Genomic DNA, 19,720 nt, shown 5'->3' on the forward strand with positions numbered 1-19,720 from the left:
ACACAAGAAAAAGGGCCTGTTAGACGTAAATATTATGTCCTTAATGAAAAGACTGGACGGGCTCCAGACTTCGCCTTTCACTATTTAAGTATGACTTGCCTATTGCCATAGAAATCCTAACTTACCATGAAGATTCACCGTTGTGAAGAAATACTTCTTTGTGCGAGCTTGCTTTGATGTCTAAGGCATAAGATTCAGGCTTTCAGCTGCGTCTGTCTAGATTACCTTGAGAGCAACGGGGTAGACATCTGTAACAAGCAAATGAAAAATTAAAGGTGATTAGCCTGCACATCCAAACACTTCTGGAAATAGAGAAATAAAGAAATAAACAGATCTTGGACACGATGGAAGCATCATCCCTGCCCGCAGCTGGCTTCTGTACCGCTCGGTTTCCACCACACAAGTTTCAGGGGCTGCAGAGGGGCACGATTCTCCCCTAGTTTAGGCTCCTCTCTGGCACAATTCTCTCGCCTAAGTAATTCCCTAACTGCATCTCCCGGTAGCGACATGCTGTTGTCACTATTCCAGACGTTTAAATACAAAAGTGGTGGAGCTTGGGCGAGTGGAGAAGGCAGGGAACCCCGACTCCGTGCCTTGGGAGGAAAATAAAGCTGCATCAGTAGGGGAGGCGCTGTGCGTGGGGGTGTTTTTAGCCACTGACCAGCTATTTATTTTCCTGTAGCTTTTCTATTTATACATATATAGACGTACGTGTGCGCGTGCGTGAGTGCACAGTTGTACGCACACACTAACCCCAGTCACCTGGGTGCGGAGGTGATGTATCAGGTAGCAGGAGATGCAGTCACGGCAGCCTTCTGTCTGCGCTCAGCAAGCCGTGGAAACCTCTTCCAGCAGCCCATGCTATTTATTTGCCTATACTATCTGGTATTCTTAAACATCATTAAAGTAATTAAACCGGCACCGTTCGGCAGTTTCAAGCCACCCCAGTGGACTGGTTGTGTTTTGTTGTTGTTGTTGCTGTTTTTTCCCCCTTCCATCTCTCTCTGAACCAAAGGATCGAACCCCGGGGGTTTGTGCAGGATCTAGTTTGAAGCTCTGGGGCAGGATGAAGATGCTAAAGCCGCGTTGCCGGACCCAGACAAGAATTTATCATCTGGACTATTCTCAGAGCCCCGGGTCTCCACACTGCCGGGAGGCTGCCCGGCCTCGGCCCTTGCCATGACGTCACCAAGCAGGCTCTGCCCCCAACCCCCCGGGAGCCCCAGCGCCCACGGTTCAACAGGAGCCACACTCTGGGTGGGAACGGGCATGTTTAGGTATTAGAAGTCATTACCAGTGGGAGCTAAAATGGACAGTCAATCATTGCACCCCCCTGGGCCTTTCTTTACTAGCGACAACTGAGGGGTGGAAATATATATATATACACACATATGTATTTATATGCAGCAATAGGGGAAAATAAGGAGATTCTTTACAGAAACGTCCATCGAACGGGTTAATTAATCAAAGAATTTAATGGATCCATTTTGTACAATTCAGTAACAAATAATAGTTTATATATTTATCTTCCTTTCAAAATCACACTCTCACAGCGAATAGTGGGTGAGCAGAACAGTGTAGCACACGATACTGTTGACAAGAGAAAATCTGTACAGCCAAAATCTGTATGAAATCACTTTGGTCCTTTGGGGAGGGGAGGGAAGGGGAAGGGCAGGAAAGGGAATGGAAAAGGAGGGGAAGGGCAGGGAAGGGCAGGGAAGGGAAGGGAAGGGAAGGGAAGGGAAGGGAAGGGAAGGGAAGGGAAGGGAAGGGAAGGGAAGGGAAGGGAAGGGAAGGGAAGGGAAGGGAAGGGAAGGGAAGGGAAGGGAAGGGATATCAGTGGGCTTGTAAACAGACTGGAGCAAGACGGTCAGAGGAGGAGGAGGTGTGTGGCACGGAGGGAGGAGGCGGCAGCACCCGGGCCGAGGTGGGAGCAGCCCTCCCGCGAGCAGGGTGCCGGGGGCGCAGGCGTGAGCCCGCCGCCGGCCCACCCGCGTACTCCGCCGCACGTCGTCTCTCCCTCTGCCAAGCGCCTCTCTCGGCCTCTCCCGCTCGGCCTCCCCGCGCCCCGGAGCAGCGCTCCACGGCCCCGGCCGGGGGAGGGCCGCCCGCCGCCGCTCCGTCGCCCGCGGCGCGCCCTGGCAGCGGGGCCGGGGCTGGCCGTGGGGGCGCGGCGGCGGGCGCGGGGGGGCCGCGGGGCCCCGAGCCCTGACACACGTACCATTCGCTCAGGTTGGCGGCGGGCTGCGCGGGCGCGGAGGGCTCGGCGTGGGAGCAGGAGGCGGGGGGCTCCCGGCCGGAGTCCGAGGAGGGGGACACCAAGGAGGGCGTGGAGGACTCGTAGCCGGAGCTGGGAGGAGGGGATTTGCAGTGCACTTTCATGTGTTTTCTCAGGGAGCTGGGGTGAGTGTAGGACTTGTCGCAGCCTCTCACTTTGCAGTTGTAGGGCTTGTCGCTGGTGTGGACGTGCGAGTGCTTCTTCCTGTCGCTGCTGTTGGCGAAGCGTCTGTCACAGCCCTCGAATTCACATTTGAACGGCTTCTCCCCTGCAGGAGGCAATGGGCGAGCACAGCCATTAAGCGACGGCGGCCGAGGGGCCGAGAGCGGCGCGTCCTGGCAACCCCCCGCAAGCCCGCAGCCTCCCCGGGCCCCTCTCTCCGACCCTGGCACGGCTCCTCTCCCCGTGGCAGCTCCCCTTCGGTCTCCGCCTGCTCCCTCGCCACGGGTCCTGCCCTTCCTCGCCCGCCCCGCCGAGGTCCCCCGCCGCCGCCGCCCCATGCCCACCCGGCGGCGCAGCCGGCTCCGCACCGGGAGCGCCCTGCCCGGCCAGCTTCTCCTCCCCCTTCCCCTGCCCTGTTTGTCAACGCGGGGTTTTGTACAAAAGACAAAGCCCCCAGATAAGGAGAACTTAGAGACCAAGTGCTCTTTCCGAGCGGACACCGTGTGTTGTGCCCGCAGACTCCGATGTCCTGCAGAAAGAGCGGTCAGTGATTTATACCTGGGAAGGTTTTTTACGTTAAATATATTTCTCACATTCCCCCAGGTGCACGTGGAAATATTATTCGTAACGTGGCCAGATCACATCTCATCCACTCTATTCATGCGCTGATGGCAATCCCGTGGAAGATCCACATCCCCCCTCCTTTCCGCACTTGCTGATACCGTGTGTTAAGGCACAAAATATTTCAAAAAGACGTCGATTGCGGGGGGCGAAACGATAGAGATTTAGCAGGAGGATGACTAGGCCAGTGCGCGGCTCTGTCGTGAGGGTAGGATTCCCTTTTCATTTGAACCTACTCAGTCATGGAAGGAATTGCAATCGGGATTAATTTGTCTGGTAATATGATAAGTGACGTTAAGCATAATAGAAATATAATCATGTTGCTGGAGTCGTGTGAAAGTTTAACCTCAAGCCGGGCATGATACACGCTATATAGGAAGCTTTCAAGGAAACACGCCACAGACAGCTTCGGGATGAAATGACGGCTACATTATTGTCACTGATAATAGCAAACTGCAAAACGCCACTCGCCAAGAAGTACTCAGGTCCTGCTCCCACCGAATATGAAAAGAACCTCCTCACACGCCAAAAGCCAAAAAGTATCAGGGCGCAGAGGACACCATAAAAAAACACAGCCGAACCTTAAACATGAAGTGCAAACAAAGCCACTGTGTTCACCATCATGGCGTATGTGGTCGAAAGGACTTGCAATATTTGTAAAAGCTTCCAGGTTTGGGTTTTTTTTTGCTTGTTTGTTTTTTTTTAATTTGATGGGGGTTTCCCCCCCTCCTCAGTTCGTCACTATTACATTTCGGAGGGACGCAGCCTACCTCGTGCTCGGCTGAGGGCAGAGGCACAAAAAGGAAGGCATTCCAAATATTTCACATGAATGCACTTTATGCAAGGTGGGTGGGAAAAAGCTCATGGCTCCACGTTTAAAGTATGTCCTTTCCGCACTGTAGTAATCAATGAGGAGCTCTCACATCCTGCACCGCTAGCATTTGCACAGAGGATGGGTAAATACCTAGCACTAGAGGGAAGGAGAGAAGAGGTTAAAAATAAGGTCTCTTAGAAAACGATGCGGATCTCGTAACCAAATACTGTCGGCATACAGCGGTGCATATGCATAGACACACGCACGCATATAATCTAATTACAGTTTCACGTAAGGAAATAATTTGACCTTCAGCATCCAAGTTGAGACAACAAATCAAGGGTATTAGTGTAGTACAAGCAAGCAGTAAGTTAGGAGACCCCAGGGAAAGCCATCCTCATAAGCACTCTGCTTGTGCAAAGTGAGTTACATCCAGGTAAAAGCGGGCTGCGGCGCATTCCGTTTCCCCGAGAGTGGTAAAATGTTCAGCTTCGCTTAACCCTCTGAAAAAGCCTCTGAAAAGTCCCTCCGTACAGTCAGGTTTCGAGTGGGAAGCGGGCAGCATTTTCTCAGCTGCCCGGTTTGCATTCTCTGGACGCCTCAATAAAGAGGAGTCATCCGAGCCTTCTGCGAGTATTCCTTTCGCGAGAGCAGGTTTTCTTACGTGGAAATCCCTAGCCGGCAGGAAGAGGACATTTTACAGGTCCTGGCTGCCGCAGCCCGGACACGGAGGTGCAGCCACGCAGAAAGTTCCCCGGGCGATGGAGAAGCGCAGGATCTCAACCGCCATTTTACCCCCACACTTGTAGCTGGGCAAAAGTGTTCACTGAAATTCAGCTTGGAAATTGTGGCATAATCCCCCGTCTCCGGGAGTGGATTAAGGTATTTACCAACATCTCCGGGGGTGTGTGGGGGTGGGATGGGGAAGGGGGGAGGTGAAGCCGGAGGTGGCGGCCCCCGGGGCTGCGGGCGAGGCGCGGGGGCGGCGGAGGCCCCCCGGGAGGGAGAGGGGCTCCGTCCCACGCCTCATACTATTGTTCCTGGCCCGCTGGCAAAGAGGCGAAGTGATCCCTGCCCGTCCTGCTCGTCCCGCCGCCGCCGCCTTAATGGCCTTATCCTCCTGGAAAATTCGCGCATCGCCAGAAATCCCTCTGCCTGCTCCCCAGCCTCGGAGAAATCAGAAGTCATTAATATTTGAGGAGGCAATAATTTTCCTGTTGAATCTAGAACTGTCTTCATGAATAATTTGTAGCGAGTTCTATTAGGGTTTCAGAAACATTGCGTTTTTGACAACTTCTGGGTGTTTAATAGAAACGATGGAACCATAAAGACCCTGCAGGAGTTTTCACAATACAGCAATTAATCACCGGGAAAGTTAAAGCGAAAAGTACAGACGCGCGGAATGATGTTTAATAAACGCAAACCTCGGATCTCGGGTTTGCCCTGAACCTGCCTCTCCGATGTAGGTCAGTTTTCCCAAGAATTTAACCATTTTCTGCTTCAGAGACTTCAAACAGTGAGGCCGTTAAAGAGCAGTAAAAGTTTGTTTACTTAAGAAAAACACTGTCATTAAGAGACGAGCTCTCTCGGTTAATGGCTGTACCTGTGCTGATCCGACAAGGAGCTGGCTCGGATACAAGTTCTGTGACCCGGGGACACTCCTTTCTCCTCGAAAAAGGGGGCCGAGAGGGCAGCAGAGGAGCACAACTTTGCCATCGCCCTCCCCCCCGCCCCCCCCCCCCGCACACGGACCAGCTATTAGTAGAGCGATGGAAAAATAATTAGGTGACGAGTGACGGTCGCTGTAAAATCTCTGTGCTATGTTTAGGCGATGGCGATACGAAATTAGTATACGTTCTGCATATTATATCACGTCGAGTTATATCATAAAAATGCAACTCCTGGAAGGTCAAGCCATGCGCCAAGCTTGCGGGAAGGGGAGTTTTATGAACTGGAAGGCGAAAAAAATCGTTTGGCTGTAAGCAGATCTTACAATAGGATTATGTAGTTTCCCTCGCAGTGCATAAGGTTGTACAGGAGGGGGTGGGAGGTGGAAAACTCTACACTGGAACAGATTAAATTTTCCGAAAAGGGCTTATTTCTTATCTTCTCCTTCAGAGAGGGTAAAGGGGGGAAAAAAAAAAAAAAAAAGAAAAGAAAGAAAAAAAAGCCAGCGCTACAGCCTACAAACACCGGCTGCTAAACTAATTAATACAACTTCACAAGCTGCTCTTGGAAGTGTGAAAACTTTCTACGTGCAATTTCATTAATTATAACTGCTTTCCTGACCGGAAAAGTTCAAACGTAGTTTCGCGAGATCGTCCATCGAGTTACTTTATTTTCTGTTAACTAGAACTAACAGATGTTTCTGACACGTGTCCCAATTTCGCTTAACAGATCTGCAAATGACATTTCAAAATGTACAGGCCGAAACAATGCCGGGTTTTCTTCTCTTTTTTTTTTTTTTCCTCTCCCGAGAATCAGAACTTGCAGCTCCCCATATTTGCGACTGCAGAGTCGTTGGAAGGCAATGCTCATTAAAAATGTCAGTGTTATTCAGATCAAACATTTGAAACTCCCTCTGCCCAAAACAAAACTGTTGAACGAAAAGGTCGCAGCTGTGTTATTCTCACAATGTTCGAGCAGCAGCATCTCAGCGACATCAGTCAAAACTGACTAGACAAGTTGTAACTTCTATTGTTCACTTTTAATTTGTGAGCTTGCACAATGATTTCATTTTTTCCCCAACTACTTTAAACTGCCAAAAAAATATATATTCCTCGCCTGTGTGAATAAGCAGAAATAGTAGCTGTATCACTTGATATTTACACAGCTCTACCCGCATTAAATATTACAGCAGTCTCCCCGCACGACCAGCAAAAAATATAGACGAGAATTCTGAGATTTGTTCTCGCTTTCCTTTTTTTCCCCCCTTTTCTCCCTCCTCCCTCCAAACGGTAAAGAAGCAAACAAATCTGAGAATTTATTTTCCAGAAGTACTTGGCGTGCATTCAATAACAACGCAAAGGATACATTAAAAACAAAATAAAGCAAAACAGCATGGTGAATAACACAGAGAGTAAAGAGAGCTTTACATACTGACCTGTATGAGTTCTTTTGTGTATTTTGAGATTCTCTGATCTGGCAAACACTTTGCCACAGCCTGGGAAAGGGCAGGGGAAAGGCTTTTCACCTGTGTGGACTCTGATGTGATTTACAAGTTTATATTTGGCCTTGAAAGGTTTCCCTTCTCTCGGACACTCTTCCCAGAAACATATGTGATTGGACTGCTCGGGTCCTCCAACGTGTTCCACCGTGACATGAGTCACCAGCTCGTGCATCGTGCTGAAAGTTTTCGAGCATAATTTTTTGGGAGTCTGGTCCAACTCAATCCACTTACAGATGAGTTCCTGTTTGATGGGCTGCCTCATGTAACGAAAGAAGGCACCCGGGCCGTGGTGTGGAGCCAGATTCACGTTCAGATTCATGCCACCGTAGCTATGAAGTGAAGAAGCAGCAAAAGGATCTGTCCTGGAGGCTGGTACTTGAGTGAAATGTTCAGACCTGGCGTACATTTCTCCAGGTAACCCCAGTCTTATCTGTCCGTTTAGATGGCCACCTGGAGCTGCATGGGGAGGCTGCTCATGGAGTCCAGTGAACAGAGAGGGATTCCCAGCTTCTGAGTGGTGGTGGTGGTGACCATGGTGTCCGGGGTAGCTACCTGTTGTTGAGACAAACAGTCCGTGGTGAGAACTTGCAGCGGGGTGCTGCTCGGTCAGCCCTGGCATGAGTGAGGCCGGCAGGTCTCTGCGTATGAAGAAGTCTCTACCTGCTGCCAGAGCCTGGGCTGGGTGAGAGACGGGGTAAGGGGCTGCTGGTGACCGCGCCGGGCCAAACGCTCCCGTTTGACTAGAGACCACCTCGGCTTGGCCTGCCGGATGATGATGATGATGATGATGATGATGATGATGATGGTTGTGGTGGTGGTGGAGCTGGTGGTGGGGATGAGGGGCAGGGCTGAGCTTAAGGGCCGCGGGATGATGCTGAGGAGGAGGATGAGGAGGAGGACGGTGGCGGTGCCCCATGTGTTCTGGCCGGAGCGGCTGCGGCCCGAGGCGGGACTCGGCGGCGTGCTCCCCCGGCTGCGTGGGCGCCGTGGCGTGGGGGTGCCCGGCGAAGCCTGGGAAGCCTGTCATGCTCTGAGGGGGGTGTTGGTGGTGCTGGCAAGGAGCCCCCGCCAAGTCTACTAATCTCAGCGCCGTGTTCCGCCTGGAGAGAGCAGCAGGGTCCATCACTGGGATCCCCAGAGCATCCACCCTCTTTAGCTTCTAACGCTAAAAAGTCACCTGACAGCGGGAGAAGAGAGACACGGAGAGAGGGGGAGGAAAAAAAAAACCCACAACTTTTTTTTTTCTTCCCCCCCCCCCAAAAAAGTTTCCCGGTCCCGCTGCCCCGGCGGCAGGGGGCACGGGTGGCTCTGCCAGCGGGTGGGCTCGGCGGGGCCGGCGGGGGCTCGCTTTTGGCGGCGGCCGGCCGGGGAGGTCGCCCCGCGCGGCCCGTTCTCCCGCGGGGCCAGCGGGAGCCCCACGCGGCGCGGCCGCGGGACGGGACGGGACGGGGCGCGGGCGGCCGCGCGCCGCCTCCGGGCCGCGGCGCCGGCCCTGCCGGCCGAACAATCGCCTCGCTTTCCCATTGGCTGCCGCCGCGGTGACATCACCGATGACAGGTCCCGCTGCTGACTGAAAGGGTTATCGCTCGGTGCGGCGGGGGGGCGCTGGGCGCGCGGGGAGGAGGGACTGCGCATGCGCCACCGCCGGGAGTTTCCCCCCCCCCCCCCGCTTTCCCCGGCCCCCTCCCCCCCGCGCCCGGCGGAGCCCCTCGGCCCGACCCGGGGGCACGACGGAGCTCGCGGCCTCAGCCCGGCGCGGCGGCCGGAGGCCCAGACCGGGATCTTTGCCCGGGCCGCCCTGAGCCCCGCCGCCGGGCCACTGCCGAGCTCCCGCCGCCGGCCTGCGGCCGGGGGGGAACAAAGCCAAGGCGGGCGGGGGAAGCCCGAGGGGGATCGCGCCGACCGCTCTCCCCAGCTTTCGTCCTGTCCCGCTGCCCTGCCCCGGGCGGGGGGCAGCCCGCAGCTCTCCCTCGGGAGAGACCCGCCGATGCCGGCCGCCCGGCCGGAGCAGCGGGAGGCGAGGCGGCCTCGCGCCCCCCGCGGAAGCGGAGCCGGGTGGTCCGCAGGTCCCTGACACTTGTTGACGGCGCGGGGAGCGGGTCCTTCCCCGGCAAAACCAGCAGCTGGAGCCGCACCGCCAGCTCGCTTGCCAGCCTTAACTCGTTGGCCTGGTGCTCGGGCTGTTGCACCGGTACCTGAGCCTTGACAAAGGGCTCCTGGAAGACTCCCCGTCCCCGTCTCGGTCCCCGTCCCCGTCCCCTTCCCCTCCTTCGACAAGTTTTAGCAGTTCTCTGGTTATTGGCTGCGGGAGCAATGCGAGAAATCGTGATGTTTAGACTGAATCTAAGTGTTTAACCCAGAAGAGGGAGTCTCTCTCCCTTTCCCTCTCTCTCTCTCACACACAGAGTAGTTCCGCGTAAAACCCCCATCCTTAGCTTGAAGGAAAAGCATTGCGAAGCATTCACAACCGGCTCAGATCTGGCGCTTTCCACCTGAAGGAAGGAACGCGGTTTGCAGGGTTTACGTCGCTAGCGACGAAAGCACAGGTCAGGGTTTCAACTCTGTACACTGAGGCCTTACAGGTTTAGAAAATCTTAGGGCTTCAGCACAGAAAGAAGCATCTACTTCAGTTTTTAAGAAGGGGTTTGTCAACTCAAAAAGCTAAGTGAAGCACAGGAAAACAGAGAAGAAATAGGGCTTCCGCTTCAAGAAAGAAAACCGCAGCTGTAAACCCACCGGATTACCACAGAACTCGGATCCTGACATAAAAATGCCTCCACCAATAATCGCGCAGTCTTATGAAACAAAGCAACAATTAAATCTCTATCCATCGTGTCAAACTCTCAGCATTTGGCTTGTTAACTTCCTGCTAACTTGCCAGCAGATATTTTACTGTATGCACGCCAGGTAAAGCTCCCAGCATGGAATTTTGCATCTCCATAAAACTTTAACAGTATCGGTGATCGATAGGTTTCATGTTAGGTAGTAAAACAAGAAAATGTTTGGCAATGTCAGCTCATCTACTCTTACAAGAGAAGCTACCAGCCAATGATCGGAAACCATAAGATGAAAGTATAGGACACATACAACCGCTCAGGGGACGTTTCTATCACAGCTTCGCACACTCCGAGCTGGCTGCAGTTAAGTATTTCGGCTCCGTTTCGCTTTCACCGTATTTCCCCGGCAACACGAGACTGATGTTTCTATAGCCATCTATAGATACATCCTTGTGTACATCTTTCTGAGTGGAGATGATGAAAACTGACAAATGATGCAATTAGCTCTCCATCCTTACATAACATGTTTACGCAGGCATTTTAAACTACACACCATCCTCACAATATCTCAACTTTCAAGTCTACTTGCTCTACGAAATGGATTTGACAGTCCTATTCATGACCATCTCAACAGGAGTGCACAGAAGAGACAAACGTTAGGAAGTACGAATCTGTTACTTACAAAGGTACTGAGAGTGTGAATTCCAAATAAAGCTGCTTTCCTCATACCTCCTTAAAACACTGCATCTCTACATTTTTGTTATCCATCAATTCTGACACTTCTCAGTCAAGGGAGAAAACATCTGGAACAGTTTATCAATTTAAAAAATGTCATAACCGGTTTGCCCTAAGCTCATTTAAAATATTGTGATGGTTTCTCGTCAGACACTCGTGGCTCTCAGCTCGGCCCTCACCCGGGGCTCTCTCTCACTCCCTTTTCCAGACAGTGCAGGAGAGCCTGGCCCTCGGTGTCCCTCACTGTTAGGTGAAGTTGGTGTGAACCCCGGTTGCGTGCGGAGGGGCGGGAGGTGGGGGGGGGGGAGGGAGAGCAGGGCGGGGGGCGGGCGGGGGGCCGCCACATGACTGTGGGGAGGCGGAGAAACGGGGGAGAGGAGGGGAGCGGGGCCAGACCCGGCCGAACTCTGCTCATCGCCCGGAATGTTTTGAAACCTCGAACGGCCGGTTCGTGCAGCCCTTTGGCAGCCCGAGCTCCTGCCACAGCCGCTCCAGGGGAGACCGAGTTCTCCTACTTCTTGGCAGCGACCTGAGCTGTGTTTGACCAGATGAGCCGGGCTCTCGGCAAACGCTCAAATGTGTCAACATCCGCCCGTGCAGGGCCAATTTATCACTTTTTTAAAAAAAATACTACTTCCTTTCCAACCCACCTTGCTACGGTAAGGGCATCCCCTTCTAGACTGCTCTCGGGTCTCGAGTTGGGTGAACCGGAGCCTTTCCAGGGAGAAACCCAGCAGCAGAACAGAAACATCCAGAGCTGAAGCTGAAGCTGAAACTCAGACTCCAGGGCAGGTCCGTAGGACAATATTTTGATAAGATCTGTAGGATAGATCTTATCTTAAGGGAAGTGAAGTTTAGAAGGACCAGAGTGCTCTCTTGGAGGTCAGATCAACATGAACAGACAGACAGCTTCATCTCTAGTACAAATTTTCTAGTGGCTGCTGTGCTTCTGTGACCCCGTCCGCAGCCCCCAGCCCCAAAGCCCTTCCGTGCTGGAGGGCTTCTCTGCAGAGACGACACGTTGCAAAGACGAGTCACAAGCACTTTTCCTCCCCGCTCCCCGCATGCGACCCTGCCCCGATCCGGCGCTCTCGGGGAAGAGGCGAGTCGGCCGAGGCAGCGCCGGGAGCACCGCACGTCGAGGCTGTGCCCTGGGAGAGGGGCAGAGCTGCCTTCCTGCTTCCCGCTCCGCCGTGTAGGAGTTTCCAGAGCTCCGCCTGCCCGTACCTCGGGGGTGCGGGGCCGAGCCGGGCAGCCCCAACTCTCCAGCCCCTGCCTGCACCCCCGCCCCGCGCCGGGCGGCTGTCGGGGCCTACGGGACGGCAATTGAGCCGCACACCCCTTTACCGTAACCCCCGGGCATGGGGACAGTCCCAGTTGCTGAAGGGCTTTACAGATCCGACGCGTTCTGCCTTTTTGGGGTAGGAATCTGCCCACACCAAGGCGCTTATCCGTATTTCTACCTTTGCCGGAGAAAGGGCTTGCTGTGACGTTGAGGTGCAAAGTCCCAGATAATCAGGGGCTGCTCGTGTTGTGCTCTTTGACTTAGGGCCGAATCCTGCTCACCCTTAGAGTCGTGCTCAGCGCAAGGAACGGCTCCTGCCCCGGGAAGCATCGGGGAGAGCAAAATCTGACCTTCACCCACCCCCGTGCTCTCCCACTCCCGCTTCTGCGGAACCTTCCCTTCCCTACTAGCCAGCTAGAAACTTTGCAGCCGGTGCCCGAGAGCAGGGACGGGGAGGGATGCCCTGAGCTCTCCAGACAGCAGGTTCCAGGGGTTACCTTTAGGCTTCAACTCCCGTATGAGAGAAGGGGAACGGATCAGCCTGAAAATTATAATATTTACTGTGAGGAATGGAAAAAAGCAAGGAACAGAAGCAGACTGAACCGAGAAGTCACCCTGCGCGATTCCTTATCCCCTAAACTCGCGTTGGGCAGAGAGGGATGAGGAGGACAGCGAGTGAGAGAGGGGCAGGGGGCAGGACCCGAGCCCGAGTTCCTGCCTGCCCCGGCAGAAGGCACTGCTGTTGAGGAGGAGGTGGTTCAAGGGAGCCTTTCAAGACTCCCAACATTTACTCGGAGAGGAGAGGGTACCCAATCGCTCGGGAACACACTCTGCCTTTTGTTTCTACTCCGTCTCCCCGTTCCCACTTACGGGGACTTCTTTATTTCAGGGTTCCCGGATAATGGGAACTTAGTTACCAGATGAGCAAGGACTTGTGCCTAGGTTTGCCTCTCACTTTTTGTGACGTAGAGCTACCCTAGGACAAGCAATCCATATGCTTATTTTAAATAGAATATTTCATTCAGTACCTCAAGATTAAGGTATTCCTGTCAGATAAGCTGTCAGTCACTAACTACTTAGACACCACATTGTGGAAGCCTGGTATCCCTGGTAAAGATGATACATATCATGTAAACCCCATCAACAAGATCAAAGTCTTCTTCTTTAATAGGATCCAATACATGTCAAACCTCATTCCAATCAAATCGTCCGTAAATGAATTCAAGATGAATATGTCATAGAATAATGTGACAGTGCAATCACATGGGGTCAGGGGTTGTTGTTTCAATGAGAGAGTCGTCAAATATTAATTCTAGAACCTCCAAATGAATAGGCATTGAGCAGGATTAGGCAGCTGCTGGTGGGGAGCTGTGTCACTGATTTGTGTTTATGCAAGTACGTTAAACACTAAGCTGAAAAAAATATTGCCTCCTTTGAACTGAAAAAAAAAAAAGACATATTTTAACTTACTTGACTTTTCCAGGATATTTCTGTAAAGTCGTTTTCTTTTTCTCATTACAAGGGTAGTCTTGTGCCTTGTTTCCTGACTTTGTTCCTGTTTGGAGAGAGAGGTGGAAAGTTCAGGACAAACCCATTTGTGTGTGATATGAAATGAGTAAGGCGCTATATCACTCGGGCATCATGGATTCAAAAAGAGAAGAAAAAACAAAACAAAACATAACACAAGAGTTAAGCAGCGAGGACGGGGGGAAGACAAGTTTTCTCCGAGGGGAAACTGGAGGCTGTCTCCCCAGCAAAGCAGCACATGTTTTATGGAGTCATGAAGTTTCCATGGCTGATTTAGGGGAAAAACAATATGAAAGGACATCTTTTCAGTTCTCCTTTGATCTGACATTCACCTTCTGGCAGGCTATTGTAAGGCAGGTTTTTACCAACTCGACTATATTGTTTACAGATCCTTCCCTCCCGAAATTAAATTTCAGACTCTCTGTGAGCCTCCAACGCAAGTTGTTGTCTCAGCAAGGATTAGTACAGTACCACTCTGGCACTTCTCCCTGCCTATAATTTTCAGCTTGCTCTTTGCACTCTGCAAGGCAGAGCACTGCCACTACTGCAGGCAGAACTTTGCACAGCTCTCTTTGAGCGGCAGCAATAACCCTGAGAGCAGATCTGGCGTTTGATGTAGTGTCCGAGTCTGAATTTTTGCAGATATCTTTGAAAATGTCGGAGTGTATTTGTGGGTTTTGTGATTTTTTTTTTCCGAGTACAGAAAAGCACACTAGAATTTGGAATCAGTTACTTCAAAGGAGATGATGATGATGATGATGATGATGATGATGATGATGATGATGATAATAATAATAATAATAATAATAATAATAGCTACTATTATTGTAGGGACTCCAGGGCTAGTGGATAAAAATCTATTCTAACACAAATAATTGATGATATTAATTACGAAATTTTATCAGCGTATCACAGTAATATTCTATCACAAATAATTTGATATCCTCAATATTTTCACCGCTGTGATGAAAATTACTGCCGAAATAAAAAGAACTAGAAGAAATCCTTAGGAATTATATTTTCTAGTCAACTTCCATTCATCTTCACACTTTCATCAAGTCAGAGTAGCAAGCACTGCCCCGCTAGCGAGAGATTTGCAGGAGCTGTGCTTTATTGGTTAGGATGGGAGGCTGGAGGAGTGCTCAGTTCCCAAGCATTCGCCAAAACTTGTTGAAACTGGACAAAAAAAAAAAAAAAAAATCGCCGCATTTAGTATTTCAAATGGTTACCAGATGACAAAAAAACGAAGGCAAAACAGTTGTGGATTTCAGATTAAATATTGGCTAAAACTCTGGCTCGACCTCGCACTAGTTATTCGTCTACTCAGTGCTACTGGCCGAGTAGGAGTAGGAGGATGAGGATGCCCCATTGCCCGAGCTGGACGGATCTCGGCCGGGTCGAGCCCCGGGGCTCCGATGCGGAGTACCAGCCCCCGCCCCCGCGTCGTACGCGAGAGCCGACGGTGCAAGGGGCTGCAGCCCGCGCAGGCGGGACCCAGCGCCCCTGCCCCGAATGCTCACTTCTACACCCTGCCAAAGGTGCGCCGGTGGAGCGGGGCCGGGAGCAGCCACCGCCCGCAGCTCCCGCGGGAGCCCGGCGGCCCGGTGCGGGTTTGGCGGCGTTGTCCCGGGAGGTGGGAGCCGACCTGTGCGGCAGCAGGGGAGGCGTGTGCCCCGCCGGCGGCGGCTTTATCACGCAACCTGTGCTTTCCGTGGCCGCGCAGGGTGAAGGAAGCGCTCGCCGGGAGCGTCTCGGTGCGGAAATAAAGTTCCTCGGCTTCGGGAGGAGCAAGTCGGGATCTCAGCCCGGCAAAGGGGTTCCCTGCCCGGCCGGGCTCCCCGGGGCTGGGTGACCGTGTGTGACAAAGGAGCAGCAGGGCAGAGGGCGGAAGGTCTCGGCGAGAAACCCACGCCGCTCCCCGTCTGGTCCAGCGCTGTGCCAGTACCCAGGGCTAGCACATAGAGCCTGGCTCGGGTCAGAGGTCACCCTCAATGGTATCACCCTCGGAGGGGATTTGGGAGCATTTCCCCTTCCCCAGTCGGCGCCGGGCGCGGGGCGGTCCCTCGGGGCCGGGGTCTCAGCCCCTCCGCGCGCTCTACATGAAGTTGGCGGCGGCACCCAGCTCCTTTGGCAGCTCCCCCGGCCCTGCCTGCGGGGGGGCGGGGGAGTGGGTGGGGGGCGGAGGGGGCCGTCCGGGCTGCCGCGCTCCATCCTTTCTGCACCCTCCTATAAAGAAAGGCGTGCGGTGCCGGAGCGCCGGCTCCCCCGGCGCGCCCCCGTGGCACCGGGCGCGGCGGTGGGCGAGGCGCTGGGCGGGGAGCGCGTCCCCCGGGACGCCTCCCCACGGGGCTCGCCATTGTCAGCGTTCCTCGCTCTCTGCCTGCCGCCCCGGGGCCCCGGCCCCGCCTCGGCGGCCGCAGGACCCGATCAGACCCGCTGCCAGCCCGTCCTCACCGAGCCCGACCGCTGTCGGGGCTGGGAGCGCTTCCGCCCAGTTCCGCGGACCCCCGCCGCCCCGCGTTGCGCGGGCCGCCGAGCCGGGCTCCTCCTAGGGCTCGGAGGGGCTCGGCGTCCAGTGGAGGGTGCCGCAGGACCCCTCGACGGCGCCCGGGGGCTTCTCCCTCCGTCCGCCCTCGCCCATCGATGTGCAGCCGGGGGCCGTCCCCACGTGGGCGAGGGGCAGCCGGGGCACTGCCCTCCCGGTACCGCGGAGCTCCCCCGGGTGCCTAAGCCTTCTCTCGCCGGGGACCCCGAGGGCAGGGAGCTCTCGTCCAGCCCTTAGGGCAGACGGTGGGGGCTAGCCAGCTGCCCGGGCTGCCCAGGCACCCCCTGCTCCCAGGCACTTACCCCTGCGACCTGTTGAAGGTTTCCCCTCATTTCTGAACGGGCAAAAATAAAAGTGGGGATAGGGGGGAAGGGAAAAGAAATAAAGAATGAAAGAAGCAAACAATACCCCACCCCCCCCCCCAAGAACCCACCACCTCTTTGGCGCTTCCATCGAGGCGGTCATCCTTCATTTCTTCTTTTCTTGCTTTCTGGAAGCAGTTAGGGAATGTATGATGAAGCAGAAATGAGCCGTCAGGATGATATTTTAATGGCTTATATGTCACGTTGGTGCATGTGGCTTTGAACTGGAGCAGCTTTCGTTTCCTGCAGAGAGCGCGCCGCAAATCCCACTTGATAACTTCTACAACCCACAACATTTTTTTTTTTTTACATTCACTCTTACACTGTGTATTTAGATACGCTTCCTAAAAATACCCTGTCGTCTGCCTTCTCGTATATTTTGTACCGACCTGGAATGATCACTGGGTTCCCCTCGCACTGGGAGGCAGGCTAGCACTGGACTACCTAACTTTCTGGATCTCCTAATGTCATCTCCCTGAAGACTTCACAATAATGCTGATAACTCTGTCTTTTGCTTAATTTCAGCATCACACACGGAAACTAATGTAACACTCGCCTAAAGACCACGTCCACACACAGGCGCGCTCCTAGAGCGGGTATACCTGTTGCTATAAGCCGTTGCAATTCCTTCAAATGGATTTGGCAGAATAAATACAAACGTGTAGATTGAGCCCAGCACTATTCCGAAAAAAACCCCAAACCACCTGTAAAGCCTCCCAAGATCCAAGGAAAATTACATAACCCGTCTGCTTTGAAAACGATCTCCACGCACAGAGCACAGGCGAACTGCATCTGCAGATAAACTGCAGCGAAACGTTCCTTCAAGGCGTATCAAAGTTTATTTGTTGTTGTTTGTTTGTTTGTTTTCTAGGTGCAATGGCCATTTTTATACCTCTCGAAATGAGGCACCTAAGAAGTGTTCGCGCAGCAGCGCTGCTCATCTGATCTCCCAGTACCTGCGCTGCGTATTGCTTACCCGCGTCTTTAATTAGAGGGGATGAGTTTAAAGTTTCTTTGTTTGGCACTAGGAATTGGAGGGGCTCGGACTGAGCTGGGAAGGAGGCAAGTGAAGGGCTGAACAAAGGCGAAATGGAAGGAGTCCGACTCTTAGCCAGCTTTTGGTGTTTTCGTTACTAGAAAATAATTAGAGCTAATGAATATGCAGGCGATTGAGTAAATAATTTGCCAGTTTTATACACGTACACACACACATGGGCACATACGTAAGTGTACATGTGCATACGCACACAAAGACGTCTATATTTTGAAGTTTCACGAGAGCTTGTTTTTTTTTCTTTAGTGCCGAAGCATCGTCTAAAATATTGTATAAATGTTGCTTGGCTTAATTGATTAAGCCACAAAGGTTTTCTGCTTTTAAATACCGTACTTATACCTTTCAACAATCATTTTAATATATAGTCAATGGCTCTTTGTAGCGGGAACAAAAAAGAACTATCCGCAGTTTTTCAATAGACTTTGAGCTGGGGAAAGACAGGTTAATCGAGGGTTGCATCTAGAAAACAAGCAAGTGTTGTATGTTTGCACTGAATCCAAATGTCTGCATTTTTCTAACTAAATCAAAGGGAGTGTTATTTCTTTTTCTGCTCACTCATCTGAAGGTAAGTAAATTTTCTCTGGCGATCAAAAGCCTGGTCAGCAACAAAGACACCGCCTGCTTTTTCCACCGTCCTGGTGTGGCAAGTTGAGGAATTTCAATAACTGTGACAAGGGTGACTGATTTGTGAACTAGAAAAGGTTTGAATGTCAGAAAATTTACATTGCTCCTATCGAGGATTTGAAATAAATTTTTACCGAAAAAGAGAGAGAGAGAGAGAAGGAGTATCCTTGAGTTTCATGCAGCAGGAGGAGAAACAATGTAGGTTTGGGAAATTTACAGTTTTACCTGAATGAAAGAGACTCCGTAAAATGAGAGAGCGAGAGAAAGGCAGAGCGAGGGAGAAAGGAGAAAGAAAATAACAAAAAAGAGGCAAAACAACAACAACAAAAGTAGAAAGTTAAGAGTTCTCACCCACCTGCGTTTTGATGGGTGCAGAAAACAAGATTTATTTCAGAAACCTGATGAAGGGATAGAGTCAGCTACCCAGAGAAATCACGCCTGGTGTTTAAAAATAAAATCAAATGCACCGAGCACCTACTCTCGGAGAGCTTCGGTTTTAAACAAGCCGAAAACGACAACTTCAAAACAAGCGAGTCCCTACAGGGTTTCTCTTTTCAAAGCCTAAAAAGTTGCTCAGTGATCTTAAAAATTCTGGATCACCAAGAAATCATCATTACCATCATTATTAGAGTGCTGGAGAAAGAGGGACAGAGAGAGGGAGAGCGGGGGAGAAAAGAACCCTAATAATAATCAAAGTTTTTTTTTTTTCCTTAGCACACATACACACAAAAAGATGCGCTGAAAATATTTTCGTGAGGGGAAAAAAAAAAAAAAAGCCTTTATATATGGAAAAAAAAAAAAAAAAGTTGCTACTCGCGCGGCCCCGTTTGTCAGAAGGGCTGTCAGGGCGCGCTCGGTCCCCGCGATTGATGAGGCGCGGGGGCCAATCAGCGGCGGGAGGCGGCCGCGCGCGCCCCTCGTGGGCGGGGCCGGGGGGAGTTACGCGGCGAAGGGGGAGCCGCCGCCGGCCAATGAGCGGCCACGTCCGCCCGCACGTCGCTCCGCCCCCGGCTCCCATTCATCAAGGGGGGGGACGGTGTCGTCTTTTCAATTCATTTATCTGCAGGAATGATTGCCGCTATCAGTCTCGCGTTCACCGCCCGGCTGAGGAGGTGAAAGTTTCTCCCCAGGAAGATAAACCGCAAAAGACAATATTGTGCATGATTTGCGCCTTTTTTTTGCAAAGCGAAAAAAAAAAAGGCCCCCCCCCAAAAAAAAATCGGGGAGAGTGTGGGGAAGCTCGAAGAGGAGAGAGAAACAAGCTCTCGGCCACTTTGCAACATTCCTATAGCCAAAAAAATCACTGAAGGAAGTTTCTTTTTTGTTTTTGTTTTTTTTTTTTTTTTTTCTGCCCGTGTTGATCTCTCTCCGTTGTTGTTATTTGCAGCCAGTTTATTTTTGAGCCCACCCAACCCCCCCTCCCCACTCAAACCTCCCTGAAAAGTCAAAGCAGAGAGACAGTGAATTTTTTTGGGGCACGTTTTTATTATTATTATTTGTGACTACGAAGATCTCTTCCTCTCTTCCGCACCAGCCTCTTTTTCCCCCCTTTCTTTCTTCCCCTCTTTTTTTTTTTTTTTCTTCCCCCTGCGCTCATGCCGAAGGGGGTGTTTTTGATGTGGTTGCTTTGGTGGTGATCGTCGCTGACTTTCCAAAGAGGGTGTTTTCGCTGCTGCTGCTGCTGCTGCTGCTGCTGCTGCTGCTTCTCTCCGCGTTGTGTGTGTGCGCGCGTGCTTTTTTTTTGGTTGCTGCATCGACGCTGGGAAG

General features: G+C 52.4%; 1 protein-coding gene across 1 annotated transcript; it reads right to left on the reverse strand.

Moving 5' to 3' along the window:
• Nucleotides 1–1,836: 1,836 nt before the first annotated feature.
• Nucleotides 1,837–8,185, reverse strand: LOC104371447 (zinc finger protein ZIC 4). The gene is made up of 2 exons (XM_086618616.1): nucleotides 6,979–8,185; nucleotides 1,837–2,546 (listed from the first exon to the last, which is right to left on the reverse strand). Exons 1-2 carry the CDS (start codon nucleotides 8,165–8,167, stop codon nucleotides 1,837–1,839), a joined length of 1,899 nt encoding a protein of 632 aa, XP_086474742.1. The 5' UTR covers nucleotides 8,168–8,185.
• Between the last annotated feature and the right edge of the window lie 11,535 nt (nucleotides 8,186–19,720).

This window comes from Tauraco erythrolophus, chromosome 11, assembly GCF_009769465.1.
Source record: "Tauraco erythrolophus isolate bTauEry1 chromosome 11, bTauEry1.pri, whole genome shotgun sequence".
NCBI classification, from domain to species: domain Eukaryota; kingdom Metazoa; phylum Chordata; class Aves; order Musophagiformes; family Musophagidae; genus Tauraco; species Tauraco erythrolophus.